The following is a 19905-nucleotide window of genomic DNA, read 5'->3' as shown; positions in this document are numbered from 1 at the left end:
CCTACGGTTAATAAAGTGAAGCTGTGGGACAAAGTACAACTCAAGCCCAAAAGAGGAAATGGACAGAGAAAGTGTGTCAGTCAACTATCACCACAACAATGCTGCGTAACAAACGACCTCATTCAGTGGCTTATGTTATACGCATTTACTTCTGACTCCCATGTCTGCAGATTGACTGGGGCAGTCCAGCCAACTTCAGCTGGGCAGCTAGATTGGCTCCCGGGCAGGGGTTTGGTTGAGGTCTGCCTTGTTTCATTATTTTGGACCCAGTGAAGATAGGAGCAGGCACTGCTGTCAAAGGGATGAAAACTGTGGGTGTGGGGATAGAGATGGGAAGTGTGGTCATGGAGGTCCCCTGGGCTAGAAGCCTGGCATGTGCTTTCCTTGAATACAGTACTCTCCCACCCCCACCCACCAGTCATTTCCCTTATTTCCAGAGTCTGAAACTTCAGCTACGTATCCAGTTCAAGACTCAGTGTTCGGCAAGGAGTCACAATGGAAAGGGTAGTGCCTGTCCCCGCACTGGGGAACTGTGCCAGTTTCACCCGGCATAAATCAGTCGATGTCATAGTCCACCTACGCCCATTACAGAGTTCAGGTTTCCGACCCTGCAGCCCTGCAGCGGCGACCCTGAGGCTGGGACCAACACAGCCCCCGGGGATGGACTCCTTGAAGGCCAAGTCAAGGCAGCGGGAGGAGCACCAAAATAAAGCGAACTCGGAGCAGGACCGGGAAGGCCGTTTGGAAAGGGCTGGCAGGGAGCAGAGGACCCACGTGCGCACGGAACTGGGCCAGACAATGGTGGGAAGGATGGTTTCAGGACAGGATGCAAACAGCACAAACCTTGACAATGTAAAAATACGAAGTCACAGCTTCTGGGAGGGGAAGGAGATAGGAAGTGGGTGAGCTCATTTCCTCATCCTAAATCATAGGCTGTCGAGAGATGCCATCTACAGTGGAAACAAGCTTCAAGAAAGGAATCCAGCCTCTTGGTATTTTTCTTTCCTTTTAGGGAAATAATTTAGAAACACAAGAGGCACAATTATTTGCAGGCCGGCAATTTCTTTGGTTACATCTAGGCTTCCTTTCCTTCTGTGAAATTTAAACATTTTCCCCAGAAGAGCACGTATTGTATGAGCCCTTTTCTTGGAAAGCTTTCTCGATCCATCTACCTGTCCTGCTCTCTGAAGATGGACGTTTTCCGCTCTGAGTCTTCAGTGTTACCTGAGTTTCTTATAACGATACAAGCAAAGCCTTAAAAAACTGCACATCAGGCAATCCCGCAACGGGGTCTGCCCGCCGAGCCCGCCCCCGCCCCCGCCTCGGAGAGGGCGCGCATTGGCCTCCCCGGGGCGCGGCCAGGCGGGGGCGGGGCCGGCCCCCCACTGCGAGGTCCCGGCGGGAGGGCGGGGTCCCCGGCGGGAGGGCGAGGTCCGCGAGGCTTCCGGAGCTCCTGGAGCACCGGCCACTGGGAGGCACCGCGCCCGGCGCTCAGGGCCGGTGGCGGAGCCTCTCCAGGGTTGCGTCTTCCTCTGTAAACGCAGGAAGTCACCCTTGCCCTGCCTTACTCTCAGGTGGCCGCGAGGGACGTGTGATGTGCAGTGTCTGTCGTCCGCGGGGAGGGGTCACTAGACAGACTTCTTAGTGCGCTCTTCCGACAGGGGATCCAGTTCCAACCAGCACCGCCTCCAGCCCGGTCTAAAGGCTGCATCCATCGAAGAGGGTCAGGTGGCTCTCTCCAGCTGTTTCTGGGTCTGAACAGCCACTCTTATGGTCTCAGCTCCATCTAGTGTCCACACTGGGACACGGTCACATGGGACCGGCTTATTGTAAAATCCTCATTTCCATACCTGCAAAGGGTATAGCATTCATCCGGCAAATAGGATGTTCATAAGATCGATTTAAAACATTCCTCCTTGTACTAAGATTTGGTATTTCGAAGCGAGCATTATACAAGTACAGTACTACTAAAGATTTGTGCCCCCCCACCCCGTCTTTGAAAGAACGGCATATTCACGCAACAAATAACGCTTACAATAATTGACATTTATTGAATGTTAACCATGGGCTGGACACAATTCCAGGTCCTTTAATTGTGTGAGTTCATATTTTATCCTCCGCAGCACTATGATATGGTGGTGGTGGTGGGTGCTTATTGTCCCATCTTATAGATAGGAATGCTGAGGCGCACAGATAAAAGCGAAATCCGTCACTCTTGATTTCTGAGGGCAGGGAGAGGCGGTGTCACGGGGCTGGAGATGAGGAGGCAGCCAGACGGGAAGCTCTTGCCAGGCTGAGCAGAGAGATAATGGGGCTGAGACAGCCCTGGGACTCAGGTTGGCTCTGAGAGGTGAAGGGGGCTCACGTCCCGCTCTCATGTCAGGGTGGAGGCTGTGGTCTGAGAGGGAGCATACAGGAGTGGGCAGTTGGAGAGTATTTACTGAGCGCCTACATGCCAGGCTTGGAGATAAAGACTTCAAGTGCACAGACATGGCCCCTGTCCTCGCGGGCTAGAGCCCCGTGGGGCAGGTGGGTGTCGAAGGCTGATTCTGAGTGCTTGCTGGTGCCCACGGATCTACGGAGGACAAGGGCAGCAGGCCGCACAGGATGGCGTGCAGGTGAACCTGAGTGAACAGGTGGACGCGGTATGAGGCTGAAGGTGGAGGCCGTCAACTTGGAGGACCAGACAGTTGATCTGAAGAAGATGGGGGAGGATATGCAGAGGGGATGGACGTGTGACCTGAGGGAACAAGAAGGGGGTTTACTGGAGCTGAAAAGAGGGTTTGGGGGGAAAGTGAGTGGCCACAGGGCTCGAGGGTCAGGGAAGAGCCAGGAGGAGAGGGACTGGCGGGGCCGGGGCGGGTGTTGGACGGAAGGGTTTGCAGCCGGGCCTGTGGATGCGAAGAGAAGGGAATGCGTGAGACATGAGCGACTCTTCCAGGAGGGAAAACAGACAAGGGTGTGTCCAAGGAGAAGCTGGGTTGAGGAAGGGTTGTTTCCTTCTGTTTGTTCTTAGCAAGGAGGCAACAAGGCATATGCGTGAGCTGATGGGGAAGAACACGGAGAGGGATGAGGTCTGGGGTAGGCAGGGCATCCTCATGGGAAGAGCGGGTCAGGCACACACATGGCGAGCGAGAACTAGACAAGGTGGGGGGAAGGTGCCGGGAGGGACGGAGATTTGGGACAGTTTGGGAAAGGGGAAGGATGGGCAGCAGGTGAGACGCCAACGGAGCTGTCCCCAAGGGCTTGAAATTTCTGGGCCTGAAGAGACATAAGGGCTTCTGGAGAAGAGAGGTCTGGAGCACCCCGCGTGGCAGGAGAGGGTCGGGTCAGCACAGCATGGGGTTTCCAGTTTTCTCCTGTGGAGCTCCCAGCAGGGAAAGGTCAAGGGTCAGAGCGGGAGGAGGGCTGTGAGGTGTTCGCAGAGCCCAGTGGACTAGGTCAGGGAAGGGAGGGGAGCCAGGAGAGGACAAGGAGGCTGAGAGCAGGGACCAGGGGTAGAACTCTCTGTGGGGTCAAAGAACAGGGTGTGTGTGGACCAGAGTAGACATGGTGGCTCAGGAAGCTGGGGTCAAAGATAGGACTTCTGAGTAAGACTTTGGGGAACAGTCACCTTTGTGACAAGCCTGGGTGTGGCTGATGGGTTGAAGGAAGCGTGGCTGTGGGGGGGAGGGGACAGGCCTGGGAACCCTGCTGGAGTGTGGACACGACAGCGCGTGTATTAACAACACTTAACACATGGACCAGGGCAGGACCTGCCAAGCCAAGGACCAGGAAGGCCACCTGCAGGCCGAGCGGTGCTGGGGGGCAGCGGGGGGGACAGCTTTCTACCAGTTCATCTCACCCGAGGCTGAATGAAGAAAGACACTAAGTGCAGATACAACCTTATTGTGCTGCTTTTAATTACGAAAGATGTAAAACGACGTATTATAAAACTTGGAAGCTACTTTATACAAATTCCAATCTTTAAATATTTTTTAACAAGGGACCAGGGAGTTAGGACACTGGCAGGAAGTCTGATTAGTGGCTGTGATGGCCCCACCACGAAGGGATGGAACCACCCGTGCATAACAGAGCCAACGAGAGTGAGAGTCGAAACGTCTTCAGCTACGCAGATGGGCTGGAATACACAAGCCTTCAGCTCGGCTAATACACAGTAGACTCAGGAGAAATGAAGCAGGACAGAGGAGAATTTATGGTGGTCTTGACGTGATCAGAAAAATTTTCTCCTAACACTGTGTGTCCTAAAAACCACAACCGTACAGAAAGAAAAAATAGAACACAGATAGGTTTTTAGTTCTATACTGTTTAACTGCTAGTAAATGAGAGTAGTACAGCCGTCGCTTTCTTGTAACAAGACTAAATATCGGAAGATCGTTTATTCTGATGCATCTAGCCGCTTCAGATGCCGAGGACCACGCCTGGTTACCCTTGCAGCAGCAAGGGTAGACTTCCCCGCTGAAGGTCAGAGGGACACCTGCCCGTGGGTGTCCTTGTCGCCATGTAAGCAAAGTGGGTTGGATAATGCCCAAAACCTTTTCACAGGAAAAGACTGGACTGGTGGACCGAAGGACAAATTTAATTCAGTGCTAAACCTTATTGTCATCATTATATTTCCCCGGGACAAGTCACTGTTCCTGGGAGCCTCCATTTCCACGAGTCACCGGGAGAATGCTCCGGGGGCAGGGTACTTCATTGCATAGGTGCCAGGCCTCCTGCTGTAAGCAGGACTGCTGTGCAGACAGAGCTGGCCCCCCCCCACACTGCTGAATCCACCCCCCCGCCCCCCGCCAAGGGTAAGGCACTGGCGCAAAGAGTGGCTTATGCTGGGACTTCCACTAAAAAAACAAACACCAAACTCCTACCATCAGCACCATCCCGTCTGAAAGGCCAGGTCAGATTTGGGCCTCCGACACAGGAAAGGCAGCACAGAGCTAGCTGGCTTCTTTCGGCACACCGGGGAGCTGGGTACCACAAGGAAAGGGCTTGTCACACCCCCCTCCTGAGATCCTCAGGATAAAGGGATCTGAAAATTTCACTGGGACTGCGGCTTAGAGCTCAGGCGAGGACCCTGGCTGGATTTCCCAATTCAACAGCAGAGATTCGGGGCTCCTGGGAGGCTGAGGCCTTGGGCCCTACAGAGGAAGCTGCAGTGGTGAGCCATCGGGGTTCTTTGAGAGACTGGAGGTAAGGTGATCCCTCTGGAGACAGGAATGGGATGAGGCCTGGAGAGGTCCACAGCCCAGGATCCCGTTCCAGACTCTTCTTGCCATGGGGCGCTGACGTGTCCCATTCAGACTTGTGCGGTACAGCCTTGCTGCTTTGGGTGGGGGCAGTCTAGCAACCTTCTGCCACACTCCTGGCATCTCCTGGAAGGGCAGTGCTGTCCGGGCAAAAGTTCCAGCATCCTTCATCTCTCCTTCTGCGCTCCTGTCCTCCCCGTCCCGTCTTCCCGTGCCCACATCCTGCCCCACGGCCCAGACCCCTCCCCAGAGGTGCTCTTCGACCCCCCCACCCAATCGGGTGTCTGGTCAGGGGTAAGTCCGAGGAGGCAAGAATGCTGGAAATGCAGTCGTAGTTTTTTTACACTAAGGTACTAATGACTAATGATGGCTTCATGAATTAGGCCTTCATTTTACTGGAGACTTTTTCTTCAACCTCAAAGAAGGAATCTCTTTTAAAAGCAATTTAGAGCAAAACATGGATCTGAAAGGGACCTTTTGAGGTGGGGGCTTGGCTGGGATCCCCGAGGCCTCAGTGTGCCCAGCCATTCTGGATGCACTCAAAAGACAGTTCCCAGCCGCCTGCTCTGGGGCATACCCTCGAGGAGAACGGGGTGGGGGGGGCTCCGGGCTCACCGTGGATTTGGTCACCTACTGTTAGAAGCATATTAAAGTGCATGCTTAGCTTAACCACAGGCACAGGTGTTAGAAAAGCTAAAGCTCTGAGATTTGGCAAGGAATGGGGCTACAGATTAGACTGCCTTGTAGCCAGGCAGATTCGTTCATTTCTCCGTTTGTTCATTCACGCGTTCAGGGTGCAGTTAGCAGCACCTACCCAGTGCCAGCACTTGCTAGGTACTCAGGGTTTGGTAACGAGTAAGGCACAGTCCCTGCGTTCAAGGAGCTTATGGTCTAGCGGGGTTCCACAACACTCCCATTCCACCGAGAAACGGCTTCCCCCCGCTGCGGCTCGGCTGCTGGAGGGTCTGACTCGGCCCTCCAGCATCCCTGCAGCCGGGCTGTGGAGGGGGAGGCCTACGCTTGTCTGGAGCTCGTCTGGAAGACATCGTGGGTCTGTGAGATCCCTACGGCCTTCCTCTCTTTCCGCCCCTGCCATCGAGAGGAAGCCCTTTTCTCTTCAGTCTCATCCATCACTGGGGGATTTTTTTTTTTTCAGTGACTGAATAAAACAGTCCTCCTTTTCCCCTTGTCCACAGGAAAAGGCGTCCTGCAGCAGCAGAAAGGAGATTACATATTTGGAGAAAACAAATGAGCATTCAGTTTGCTTAACTGAATCTGTTCTTGAAATCGTGGTAAAAATTCTTCATATTGGAATTAAGGCATCTGGGTGATCTGGGTGATCCTGGCTGTCCGCCGTGCCCTGGCACGTGGGGTCACTGGCGGATGGCTGCCAAGCTGGGACGGTGACAGTGGGGAAGGCATCGTGGTGCTGTGGTACCGTTGCTCGCAGCTGAGCCAACTCCCGAAGGCCTGCGGCCCTCACTGTCTCGCAGGCCAGGCCCTCTCTTCAGTGTTGACTAAGGTCAGTGGTTCTGAACGCTGCACAACGCGACTGCGGCCCGCTCCACGGTTCTCTTACACATCGACGGACTAGACGGCCCACAGAAGGACGCACTGGTCACGGTGACGACCGAGTCATCGGCAGCTGCGGAGCAGCCCGCCTGCGGCAGCATCCCCCCGGCCGCAGGCCTGAGAGGCAGCGCGCGGCTCTGTGGTCTAGAGCGAGCCACGGGGTGTGAGACGGGGCCTCGTCAGAAAGCTGGGAGTCAGGGAATGGCTCCTTCCGTGTCAGAAGCCCGAGATCCCTCAAGCCCAGGGTGTAGCGGGCTCCACGCTCTGCCGTTCTCGTTCCGCTCCTCAGCAGTACATTCTCCTGGCCCGTTCCGTTCTGTTCACAGTCGGTCAGCTCGAAACGTCTCTTCCACAGAGGGGTCAAGCAGCCCCATGCTGGAGTCACTTAACATGTTGAGTCCGTCCAGGCTCAGGGGTTCAATCTGGAGCTCTTCTTCCAGTGGAAACGGAGTGTCCATGTTCAGGCTGATCTCGGGCATGCCCGCCAGCGCACTGCTGAGGTCTTTGAACAGGCTGGTACTCGAGTCTTCTGGAAGGAGCAGCAAGACGGAAAAACAGTGCAGGTTAGGGGGCACGTACAACAGATGCCACCCCCGCAAACGCCGTCCCTATCATCTTCCAGCCGGGACAGCGATGGCCTGCATCTCCCCCCAGCTCCCAGCATCCAGCCAGGATAGCAACTGCCTGCCTTCTGAAGAGCTAAAGTTGAGCTGGGGGACTTTCATTTTTTTGTTTTATATGATGTTGTTTAAACTATCTTATGACGGTATCTGTAAAAACACAGGAAATACAAACAGTATAGCAGAGCTGAGGGGTGGCCCACACTCACCTGTCAGGATGGTGTTGGGGAAACTCCCGCAGTTAGAATACAGGTTTGGTCTCAGATGAAACGAGTCCTGTGGTTCTCGGGGACCTTGCTGCACCAGGGGGACCTGGAAGCATCAGAGGTCACACTGTAAGGAATGATCTCTGTTTCTGAGGCGTGAAGAATGCAACATGCTCCCAGAGCAAAACCAGACATGCTGTCTTGGGATCCCACACAGAACACTCCTCTCAGGCAGGCAGGTGCTGAGGTGGAGGAGGGCTCCCCGAGGCCCACAGTGTGGGTGACTCGTCCCTGCTCACACACGGCCCAGCCCACGAAACCATCTGAGGAGACACCAAAAGTCACGGTCTCTGTGACCCCTCTGGTCTCACACACCCCTCCTTCCCAGCCACACCGAGGCCTCTGGAAATACCATCTGTGGGAACCCTTCCAAGGCTCCATCTGTAACCAAGGAAGTGAGATGGCCAAGGGGCTCTTTTCCCCTTTGGTTTCTAGAAAAATGAGGCAGGGAGACCCTTTCCTTCTTACGCTCAGAGGAAGGAAGCTCGGGCAGGCCCCTCTCCATGAGAAAGCCTCTGGGAGGATTGGTGAGAACTGGGGCCTATCTTAGGTGCCTTTCCAGAAGGTAATATTCCAAACTATTGTTTTAAATCTTTCAAAAATAGGCATTTCTATCATTTTTCAGGGAGATACTGACTCATCTACACTCAACAGGCTTCTTCAGAAAACGAGGAGGCAGGGACTGCTGGTTCATGCCAGGAGCCCTCACCATGGCCTACTCAGGAAACACCTGTCTCATTTTACTGTTGTAATTATTATTAAGATTTGTAAAATGCTCAAAACCCTTCCTTCTCTCCTTAATCCATCCTAGAGCCCAATCCATACTTAATGGACACTGTAAAATCTAGACATATTTTAAATGGTCCACTTTAGGGAGAATCCAAAAAGCAAAAGGGGCTGAATGAAAGTATCTTAGGGAGGAACGTCTGGCCCCGCCTGGACCGAGCTCCCCTGGGAGGCAGCACTGCGCAGGCTGCGGCAGCAGGCCCGCGGGCCGAGCCCCTTGCGCCTCCGTCTCCTCTGCAGGATAGGCCAGTGGACCGCGCTGGTCCCTTCCCTCTGAGCATTCTATAATTCCAGAACTACCACTGGTTCAAGTAGTTCTTCTGCGGAGGCCTGACACCAAACAAGGCAGTCAGCACCAGCACTTCAGGGCTAGGGGAGATTGGGGGCTCCCTCAGCCGCTGAGCACATCTGGAATCTGGACAGTGGGGTACCCAGTCTGTTCGGTGTGGTGGGGTCTATGTCCTGAGCAGCCTGGACAGTGCAGGTCCTGCCCCGAGGAAGAGGTATGCCTGGAAGCTCGCTCACCTGTTGAGGAAAGGCTGGGCCTGGCCTCATGGACTGCTGGTCAAAGCTCACATCTGGGAAGAAGTTGGTCAAAGATGAACCCTTCAGGGAATAAGGAAGGGAACGTTTAGCTTGGAACTCGGGGCAAAATAAGTTCTCCCTTCTGACCGGTGTCCCTGCTAGGACGCACCTGGGCCGTGAGGAGCGGGAAGCCGGATGGAGGCAGGGATGAGGCGGCCTGGGGCTGCTGAGCAGGGGGCTCCTGGGCGTGGGGCTGCTGTAGGAGGGGCTGGGAGAGGTCCTGGGGGGCAGGGTAAGGGGGGGGTGGGGACACGTGAGCTTGAGCTTCTGTGGGCAGGAAGGAGAGCGGGCTTCGATCTGAGGACACCATCTGTAAAACAAAGTCACTAATTAGCTTCGACTGGAGTTTCTAAGTGGCAAATCCTTTAAGACTAGGAGATGTCAAAGTGAAAGGAAAAGCCTGAGCCCTTCTTCCCCGGGGTACTCTGTGCTATGCTCCCCGAAGCCTACTTCTTACTTCTGCTCCTTCAAAGTGGTCTTAAATCTCACTTCCCCACCAAACATTTCCCATTCAACGACAGTTTGTCTTAAAAACAAAACAAAACAAAACACCCATCAATTTAACCAGTGTCCTCAGTGAAAATCATATTTGTTTTTTTTAAAGCCATAACTTCTGGTTTAAGATGGAAGACTGAAGAAAAAAAAAAAAGAACTTAGTTCTGCTGTCTCCTAAACCTTGACTAAAAACAACTAAAACATTAAACAACAGGAGACATTAATGAGCAACACTTTGAAAATAAATAAGACTAAAATGATAATAAACAGCACAAAGACAGAGTTCATGGGAGGGAAGAAAGTGGCAGAAGAATTTGGAAAACGAAAAGCGACAGACAAGCAGTGACTGGGTCAGCGGAGCCGAGAAAGACAAGAGGAGGCTGGCAGTGGGGACAAACGGAAAGGAACCGTACTTCCGTCACAGGATCCCTATGGGGCCTGTAGGACAGCAGGGAGCATGGGTGAAGAGCCAGGAGGAGGCACGGTTAGGCTTCAGAGCCTTTGCTCGCGGGGAGACTGGGGGGCAGCACTCTGGAGAGAGCAGAGCTGAGGGTCCGTGGGCAGGGTGCAGGGGAGCCGCGTGGGTGAGGCGCTCTACTGGAAACAGAGTTCAACAGAGCTCACCACTGAATCTTGACGCCTCCACCTTTCTTTCCCAGCCTGACTCTCAGGAGGCTGGAATCTGGGTATGTGCCAGCGTCCTCTGGGGATCTGACCAGCCTGAGAGAAAGTCCTGCAACTCAGGGCACCAGAGGCTCCCCAGGGAAAGGGCAGAGCTGGATCGGTCTCCAGTGAAGACCATGCTAGACAAGCCCGCCTGTCTACAGCGTTTCTGTGTCCCGTTCTTAAAGATGCACGGAGCGCCAAAGATCACCAGACTGTGAGGAAAGCATCTGTGTGGAAATCGGAGGCCAAGGCAGACTTACAAAGAAAAGAAACTTGGAGAAGTCTGTGCAGGAAAAAGTAATGAAAAACAAAATGATCAGGTGCCTAGGTGGCTCAGCTGGTGAAGCATCTGCTTTCAGCTCAGGTCATGATCTCAGGGTCCTGGGATTGAGTCCTGCATCTGGCTCCTTGCTCAGGGGGAGCCTGCTTCTCCCTCTGCCTCTGCTTGTGCTCTCTCCTCTCTCGCTCACAAAAATAAATAAATAATCTTTCTTAAAAAACCAAAATTACCATTATACTACTTAGGCTATAACAATCCTTATCTGTTAAAAATACATAATAAAATATTTGTGATGGTATCTATATATACATATTTTTTCGAAGTAGGGATGTGAATGAAATAAGATTACAAAAATGTTGATAATTGTTGAGGCAGGATGACAGGTATAGAAGGATTCATTCCATTATATTCTCTACTTTTATGCAACTTGGAAAACTTCTGTTACAAAAAAAAAAAAAGGAGAAACTAGAATGAAAATTACCCCTAAAAACCTCAGAGAGATGAAAAAATGATACCGCATCCATAGGATGAGTACAATGCTGTAAAAAGGAACACTCACGTGGAGGACAAAAGAGAATTCTTGGCAATTTGAGTGCAGAGATGAGAACTTGACATAACAGCAGAAAGATAAAGGTGAGAAGCTCTCCCAGACAGCCGGGTGAAAAGATGAGGAAAGAGTAGAGGAGAACGAAAAAATAGGGTGTGAGCGGGAAAGTACGTGTGGTCCAACATTCACACAATAGGAGTTCCAGAAGGAGCACAGAGAATCAAAGGGAAGAAACCGTCCAGGAAATAATTAAGGAAGACTTCCCAGAAATGAAGGATGACAGGAGTTTCCAGATTGAGGAAACCCACCAAATATCCAGACTCCTGTGATCCTGAAGTTTCAGAACTCTGGGGAACAAGAAGATGACCCCACAAGCCTCCAGAGGGAAAAGGACATTTTGTTCCAAGTATTAAGAATCGGAATGGCACTGGATTTCTCACTAGCAACTCCAGGAACTAAAAGGCAAAGAATTCAAAATTTTAAGAGAAAATGATTTCAGATTTGAATTCTGTCTCTGGCTGATTATGAGTTAAATGATGGGTAGAAGGAAGTCATGCTGAGTCATGCCAGGCCACAAACACTCTTTCTTGGAAATCTACTGGAGGGCTTTTTTTTTCCTTTGTTGTTTTGTTTTAAAGATTCTATTTATTTATTTGAGAGAGAGCGAGAGAGAGCACATGGGCAGACGGAGAGGGAGAAGCAGACTCCCTGCTGAGCAGGAAGCCCAATGCCACACGGGGCTCAATTCCACAACCCTGAGATCATGACCTGAGCTGAAGTCAGACGCTTCACCGACTGAGCCACCCAGGTGCCCATGGAGGGCTTGCTTCCAAATGTATTGAGAGGAGACCTACCCCACTCCAAGAGGTAGGGATGGGATAAGCAATACATACGGAGAAAACCAGACTAACGAAAAAGTAAGACATTTATTGACTCCCAGGAGAAAAATATTTTTCATTTTGTTATTTCATAGCATATTAAATGGTTCAACTCTGACTGAGCTATTATAACTGGGAAAACACTAAACACTGAATATTGCTCTCATCAAAATTATAACAAAGCACAGTGTGAATGAGGAGGAAACGTGTGTGGGGTGCGCAGGGTTTGGGGAGAAGTGAAAGAGAATCATATCCTAATCCTCCGTGGTAGGATGTCATCAGATAATACCTAATACTAAAAACCCAGAACAAAACAAGCATGAAATAACATGGTTATGCCAAAGAGATTAGCTAAAGTGGTTGGAAGAAGCCATCTCTAGGGAGCGAGAAATACGGTGAGTCAGGGAGGGGAAGACAATGTTATTTCATAACAAGCCCTTTAGTACCAACTTATTTTTTTTTTTTTTGAAGATTTTATTTATTTATTCGACAGAGATAGAGACAGCCAGTGAGAGAGGGAACACAAGCAGGGGGAGTGGGAGAGGAAGAAGCAGGCTCATAGCGGAGGAGCCTGATGTGGGGCTCGATCCCACAACGCCGGGATCACGCCCTGAGCCGAAGGCAGATGCTTAACCGCTGTGCCACCCAGGAGCCCCTTAGTACCAACTTATTAAACTGTGCATGGATAACACTGATTTTTAAAAAATCTTAATATTAAGCAAAAAAAAAAGGAAACATCTTGAAAAGGATGCTCTCTATGACTACAGCTCTCCTTAAAATGTAGCTAGAAAGCAAGAGTAATGTTTTTTACATTATATAAAATAATCTTGCAAAAGAAAATTAAAGGCAATCCAATAACATAAAAAGAACCATTAAAAAAACAATGATGAAATACCCTCTCACCCTCTCCCGAAAGGGGTTACTCATGTTGAGTGGCTACTAACTGGATCTGCGAACTCCTTCCGCTGTGTTCTGTCAGCTCTTGCTAAGTCATGACTCATTTGTGGTGAGGTGGGGAATAACGAAGTCACAATGTATCTAGGGAGGGACCGATAGGTTGAAAATATATTCATTGATGATTATGGTAAGAACCACCCTAAGAGCTCAGAATAAAAACAAAGTCAACAAGACAAAATATGATGTTTTGACATCTGAATTTCTGCAACAGGCTTGTGACTTCAAAATGTGCCTCTGAGTTCTTTCTTTTTAATTCTTGTTTTATTTTACTTTTTAATCTCTATGCCCAACACGGAGCTTGAACTCATGACCCCAAGATCAAGAGTCGCATGTTCTACCGACTGAGCCAGCCAGGTGCCCCAAAATGTGCCTTTTTCTGAACAGACTTCTTCAGGTCCTTTTATGGAGGACCCTGACCCTTATTACATATCTATCATTTCATGAGCAATAAAAGTACTGCTTCTCAAATCTGGAGTCATAATTAGGGAAGAGGTCTAATCCAATATCAAAGCTTCCGGAAGGTATTAAATGTCTTCTCTGGCTTTCCCCTGTGGCTTAAAATACTTATAGACTGACTCAGTTATTGATAACTTTCCACACCATTTTAAAACCCCAGCCTGGTCTCCCCGCTAGCCACCTTAGACATGTCTGAACCATGTTCTCTATGCCAACCCCCGACCCCGAGGTTTGTGAGTTAGTGACTACGGACTGTGTGTTCTTTGTGAAACAGCAATCAACACAACAAACGTGCCCTTAGGAAATGAGGAGGGCTTCCTGAGTTATTCACACTCGCTCCCTCCGATTGCACAGGAGGCCTCGGGGACTACACCTGCTGAGGGGGCCCAGTCCAGGCCCCACGTGCCTCGGCCTGTTGGACTGTGGGTTTGTTTTCACCTGCGCTGCAGGATACGGGTTCAGAGGGCTGGTGGCCGACAGCTGTCTGCTGAAACCCTGATGCGCTTCGGGGCCGGGAGAGAGCGTGAGCGGGCTGACGGGAGGCTGCCTCCGCCGGGAGGGGCCGCTCAGGGCTGTGGTGGAGAGAGACGGGTTGCTGAGGGAGAAGAGCCGGAGGGAAGGGTGAAGGGCAGAGGCGCTGGGGGCGGATGTCTGCGGGTGGCTGTTCAAGGAGGAGGACAGGGCGGTCTTATTGAGCGTGGCCTGGATGGAGGGGTTGCTCCGAGAGCTCTGGAGACCTACAAGACAACAATGCACACGTTACTTGCCGTAACTCCAGGCCAAATCTTTTGTTTTCCAAAGATTAAAGAAGACTTAACTTGCTCCTATCTGTATCTGATGATGACTCTGCGTGGGGGCAGCTCCTGGGCGGCTCCCCTCCTGCGCCTGTTACCGGAGGCACCAAGGGCAGGGAGGGGAAGCACTCGCACCCAGGGCTGCTGGCGGCAGGGTGGCAGTGAGTCTGACGCACGAGGATGCGTGTGCACGTGTGTGCACAGCTGCTGGGCCGCAGGACCAGGCGAGCAGAGGGCACGGCTCAGCCTCCACCTGGCGAAAAGACCCCAGGGCTGTGCACACGTTCTGCTCAGAGCCCCCGAATGCCTCTGTCCTCGCACTGCGCCCGAATCCTCTGCTGCCTTCAGAGAACAACTGAGAGTCCCGGCTCGGGGGACCCTGTAAATACCCTGAATGCCCCAGAGAGTCATAGGAAGGGACACCCCCCCCCATGCCTCCTGGTTTCTGTTTTTCTGGCTCTCGAGAAATTGTTCATTACAGTCTATTCCAATTGAAGGAAAGTGACGGTTTTGCGGGTGCTCTGTTTTATTTGGGGGGAGGGGTCGTGAATGTTAGCACGAGCCGGAGTTTTGGAAAGGCATTTCCATGACACAGGGCGCTAGGGCACAAGCTCCGTGAGGCCAGGGACTGCGTCCTGTGTCCTGTCGGCGCCTTGGCACGGGGCCTGGCACAGAGTGGCTTCGCTCCGTGACTTAATGATGCTTCTGTTATCTCAGGAGGCAGTGCCTGGGTTTCAAGCTCAGCCCGTCACGCTGGTACCAGCAGCCGGGGTGCGTACAACTGTGTGTTCCTTTATGTTCACAAAAAACTAAGTATTCGATAAAAGTTACTGTAACGGAGCAAGGACAAAATCCAGCATTTTTTGCTGGCAAATGATTTTTTTAAACACAGGAAAGATGTCTCTGATAAAACCCTATGCAGCTCTCCATGGTGCGACTCTCTATGGATCTCATTTGCTCAAGTCAGACTCAGAGCTAAAGATGTGAGCTTCGGTTAAGAAACAAAGCCACTCATTCAGAAGGAAAGCTCAAATATGTTTGTATGACTTTGTATACCATGCGTTTTAAGGAGTGCCTAGAAACTATAAAACCTTGATACAAATTCTGGACAAAATGATGCCTTTTTGAGGAAAAGAACACACAGCGATAAACACAGGATTTTCAGCTGAAGCAAAGTGTCAAAAGCCATCCTGGAGAATGGCGGCTTCCCCAAGACCCAAGGGAGCTAAGTGTCAATGCTGGGTTACTTGTGTGACCTTGGATGTCCTTGTTCACACAGAAATCACCAGGACACTCAGTACAGCAGCAGGATAATAAAATGACCTAAGTAAGTAGGTAGAAGTTATCTCTAAAATCAATTCTTCAAACTTAAAATTATGTGGGACAATGGCAGTACCACTGCAAGCTTTAGAGAACCTTCCAGATGACAGCTCTAAAGGGGACCTCTCTCATGTGAGTGGTGGATTCTGATTTGCGTGGACAACTCCTGTTGAATTCAGAGTGGAAACCAGCAGGCACTTCCCCCACCAACAGGCCATCACTGGGGACCCCTTCCCAAGGAAACAGTCTATACCACAGCTCTTCGGACAGGCACAGGCGGGGGCTGGACCGCAGCACTGGAAGTAAGAGATCAACACCTGCCTCAGACATCGACAAAAAAGTCTGTCGAGGTTCAAGTAAACGTAGTCATGTTTCCACATGGGGTCTGAGCTGCGGGTGCTCAAACTCGGTGCAGTAACACCCAGGTCACATTGTGGGCAGCATTTTCATACAGCCACATGCTGACCTTTAAGCGCTTCTGAAAATTTGAACCAATAATTTTAAACTGTGGTAGATTTCTTTTTAATATACGTATCTATGGAGTATAAAATATTTTCATCATATCCAGTATAAATGTTCTAAAATTCAAAATATTCTCTTCTGAAATCCAGTGGGAAATCAGAGGGTTCTGGAGAGACAGCTGTAATGATAAACCATCATCATATGTTGATAAGAGCCACTAACATTGTTCAGTGAACACAGAATGGAATGGACACTTTTTTCTTGACTCTTGCATCTTACTCTCCAAGTCCCAGGACACCTGGGCTGGTGAAGACAATAAAGAAGGAGGTCTAGCAGAGCGTTCTAGAGCTCATCGAAGCCAGCAGAAACAGACCACCAAAGTGAAATGTCAGCAAGGTCAAGAGCTCTAAGAACAGGTATGTAGCTGTCTCTAACTCAGATGCAATCATTCTCATTCAACGATTCACTGGGGACCACCTATGACTGAGCCACGAGCGTACATATGTGGGCACATCATCACTGAGTGGGGGACACTTACCAGAAGAGCTTCTTATGCCCAGGTGAGTCATAGCAGCCGGCAGGTTGCCCACACTATTCCCCACACTCATACTACCAAAGACGTGGTCACTGGTGTCCAATGAGGCTGGCACGGGCACGGAGTAGTGGAGGTTGGTTAGATCTGGCAATGACCCCCCAGTGTTCAGGGTCCCCAGAAAGGGTGAGAGGCCTATGTTTTGACCGTTGTGTGGAAAAGCACTGAAAAAAAGAAAGAGAAAGTGTTACTTTCTAAAGTGCATTTGGTTGCTGGGGTATTGAGCAGACTCGTCAAAGGCAGTGGGTATCAAACATCCAAGTCCTTATGTAGGCTTGGAGTCTCCCTCGTTCTGAGAGCTCGCATCCTTGGCTTACCCTCTCTGAAGGGCAACCGCCTTAATGTTAATTCAGACTAAGGATGTCATCTATGCCTACTGTGCAGAAATATTTTCCAAGACCAGTCAGACGATGGGTGTAAAAGTTTTTTGAAAAGTACATAATTTTACCCTATATTTGGGAGGCACGGCTTTATATTCGTATGCTTTTTGCTACGTTTGAAAAGTATCTTTCCCACAAAAAAAAAAGTCTCTCTGCATTGAGCAGATACCTTCCAAGATATATTTAGTTACAGCTTTCATCAATTTTAAAGTGAGAAAAAGATGTTAGCATTCACTTATCCGCTGCGTGCCGGGCACTGGGCTGAGTGCTGGCGGTACAAAGACCAAGGAGCTGAGTGTGTGGGTTCGCAGTCAGGCCCAGCCCTGACATCTGTAGGCCTGGAGCAGGAGTACGCGTGGAGGCCCACATACCATCTGTTCAAACGTCTAAGTTACGAACCAAATTAACAAACCCTTTAATGAACCATGTTCTATGTTTCTGTCCTGACAACTCATACCTCCATAAGAGCCTGCAAGGCCAGATTCAAATTTGGACTCCTCCGGCTCCTGGAAGTTCCGCACTGGGACACATGGAAGGTGGCCACGGTCCTCAGTCTGCCACCATCTCTTCCCACCCCAGCCTGCTCCTCACCACAGGGCCCCCGTGCAGCTACCCCAGCCTACAGGCCAAGCCCTGGCCACACTCCACATTCCCCTGCAACCCCTCAGGCAGATGGTGTGTTCCCCGACGGCCCCCTGGACTCCAGACTCCATGGGAGCGGGGTCTCTATAAAGTGTGGGGCTCTGGGAGGGGCTGCCTAGCCCGGGTCTGAGGGCACGGCTCTTGCAGTTCACGGGCAGGCAGGAGAGACAGAGCGGTGGTAAAGCAAGCACTTGCAATGTGGAAGGAGGCATGCGGGGCCAGGGCTGATGGGGGTGGGATGACCATTAGGGACAAGAGACGCTGGGAACACAGAAGCACGAGTTGTCAATGTCAGGATGGGCTGGGAAGGAATGCTTTACCGAGCACATTCCCTCACGCCTCAGGGAAGCAGCCTGGAGTGGCCAGGGTGTCAGGGCCGAGCCAGGAAGGGGCGGGTAGCAGCAGATGAGGTAGGAGGGGAGCGAAGTGAACAAGGGTAAGAGGACGTGCTGTTCTGAAGAGTGCGGATCAGGGACTGTGGGAGGTAGGTAGCCCTGTGTAAGCTGTAGAATGACACTTCAAAAATGCCACTGTGGTCATGGTGTGGAAGACGGCGTAAGGGAGCAGAGAGTGAGGCAGCGATGGCCCAGGTCTGACCCAGGGAGAGAGCAGGGAGGCTGAAGAGGAGGAGAACAGCTGGAGGAAGCTGGCTGGAGGAGCAGGGGGAGGGTAACGGATTCCGCTGAGGACGCTGCTGTCCATACAGCACCTCCCAGGGACCAGCCACGGGCATCGGGGCCTCAAGAAACTCAAACAAGGCAGGGAGGCAGGCACATGACACAAGTCTGTAGTCCTGGGACAGAGCCTGGTGGCCTGAGGTGTGGAGGGGCTAACCAGCTGGCTGAAGGGCACCCCTGGGGGTCCCCTGTGCTGAGTTCGAAGACTCAGAGGGTCTAGGTGGGAAGAGCACTTCAGGCAGAGTTCACGGCATGGGCAAAGCAGGGAAGTGTGAAACCACACAGCAGGGCCGAGGAATTGAGATACAGCAGGAAATATGGCAGGAAGGTGGGACTGGACAGGTAGGCAGAGAGCGCACGAGGATAAGACTGACAAGAAGCCGGTGGAAGGCTGGAAGGGGGGAAAGACATAATCCTTCCGAGGACACCGTGGCTAATAGATGGGGGAGGGAAGACTGGCATAAGGAGTAGAGCCTGCAGAGCCTGGGGGCAGAGACGTGAGTGGTGGCTGGTGCTGCTTGGTAGTGAAAGGAGACATGGTGAGAGGGTGGGGGTGGGGTCGAGACCGTGAAGGCGGTGCTGGAGAAGGACTCCTGACTTCCCGGCTTGGGCACCCTGGCCTAGGGACACCGAAGTGCATGAGCCGACGCGGATGCGGGTGGGCGCTATGCGGATGATAACGAGTCCTGTCTCAGACACTGAGTTTCCACAGTACAAGATGATGCGGAATAGAGACGTCTCTTAAGGACAGTTCCCTTGGAACAGTGTGGGTGGAGGCCAAGCCCCAGTGGGCTGCGGAGTGGACAAACAGTAAGGGAAGACTTAAGAGTAAATACTCTTTCAAGTGTGGCTAAGAATTCTGGAAACGAGCAGGAAGGAAGTAACTAAGAGTAACTAAAAGGGAATGCAGGGCTAAGGAAGGACTTTTTCTATGCAGACTTCTTAATAAGTACATTTAAAGATTTTATTTATTTATTTGCCAGAGAGAGAGAGAGTGTGTGTGTGTGCACAAGCAGGGGGAGTGGTAGGCAGAGGGAGAAGCAGGCTCCCTGCTCAGCAAGGAGCCCGATGCGGGGTTCGATCCCAGGACCCCGGGATCACAACCTGAGCCAAAGGCAGACTCTTAACTGACTTGAGCCACCCAGGCGTCCCTCCTTAACAAGTACATTTAAACGCAGTGAGAAAACCTAGTAGAGCAGGCAAGGCTGAATACCCATGGGAGGGAAGGACAGGCAGGAGGGAGAGGCCTCAGAATGGCCAATGCAGACAAGGGCCAGGGGGTGGGTAAGGCGGTCATCCTGGGCCAGAACACCTGTGTCTCTGGGACGAGGAAGACTGAATGGCGAGGGGAATCAGGGGCAGGAGCGAAGCAGAGTCTTCCTTCCTGGTGGCCTCTCTTTTCCCGGTAGAGGTAGGGGGACTGGCAGAACTGTGCAGGCGTGGGGGGGGGGCATGGGGAAGAAGGAAAGGTGTCCAATTTGATGGATGAGGAAGAAAGATTTTGGTGGTAGAAAAACTGAATGTGGTACCTTGTCTTTCTGACTGGCTGGATGTAGGGGATCGGTTATAGGGTTAAAGGTCAAGGACCAGGAAACTGAACTTGAGAACCCAGAGCTGCTCACACTGACAGTGGACCCGCTCTCTGACTAATGGGCGGCAGGTGGGAATGAAGGCAGAGGGAGGAATC

At 51.6% G+C, this 19905-nt stretch overlaps 1 protein-coding gene across 2 annotated transcripts in view; it reads right to left on the bottom strand.

Moving 5' to 3' along the window:
• Nucleotides 1-3872: 3872 nt before the first annotated feature.
• Nucleotides 3873-19905, bottom strand: part of CRTC3 (CREB regulated transcription coactivator 3) — a 95270-nt gene continuing 79237 nt past the window's right edge. The window contains exons 10-15 of one of the 2 annotated variants that reach the window (XM_045813163.2): nucleotides 16466-16683; nucleotides 13790-14088; nucleotides 9182-9382; nucleotides 9013-9093; nucleotides 7645-7747; nucleotides 3873-7341 (exon numbers count right to left, since the gene is read on the bottom strand). In XM_045813163.2, coding sequence (XP_045669119.1) covers nucleotides 7136-7341; nucleotides 7645-7747; nucleotides 9013-9093; nucleotides 9182-9382; nucleotides 13790-14088; nucleotides 16466-16683 — 1108 coding nt within the window. In that variant the 3' untranslated portion in view covers nucleotides 3873-7135. Of the gene's footprint in view, nucleotides 7345-7644; nucleotides 7748-9012; nucleotides 9094-9181; nucleotides 9383-13789; nucleotides 14089-16465; nucleotides 16684-19905 lie in introns of both variants that reach the window. The other variant, XM_045813162.2, reaches the window with a different exon arrangement.

This window comes from Ursus americanus, chromosome 28 (genome assembly GCF_024610735.1).
Source record: "Ursus americanus isolate L20-20 chromosome 28, mUrsAme1.1.p, whole genome shotgun sequence".
Taxonomy (NCBI): Eukaryota; Metazoa; Chordata; class Mammalia; order Carnivora; family Ursidae; genus Ursus; species Ursus americanus.
Note: the sequence above shows the minus strand (reverse complement) of the source record. Positions and strands in the feature narration are given on the sequence as shown.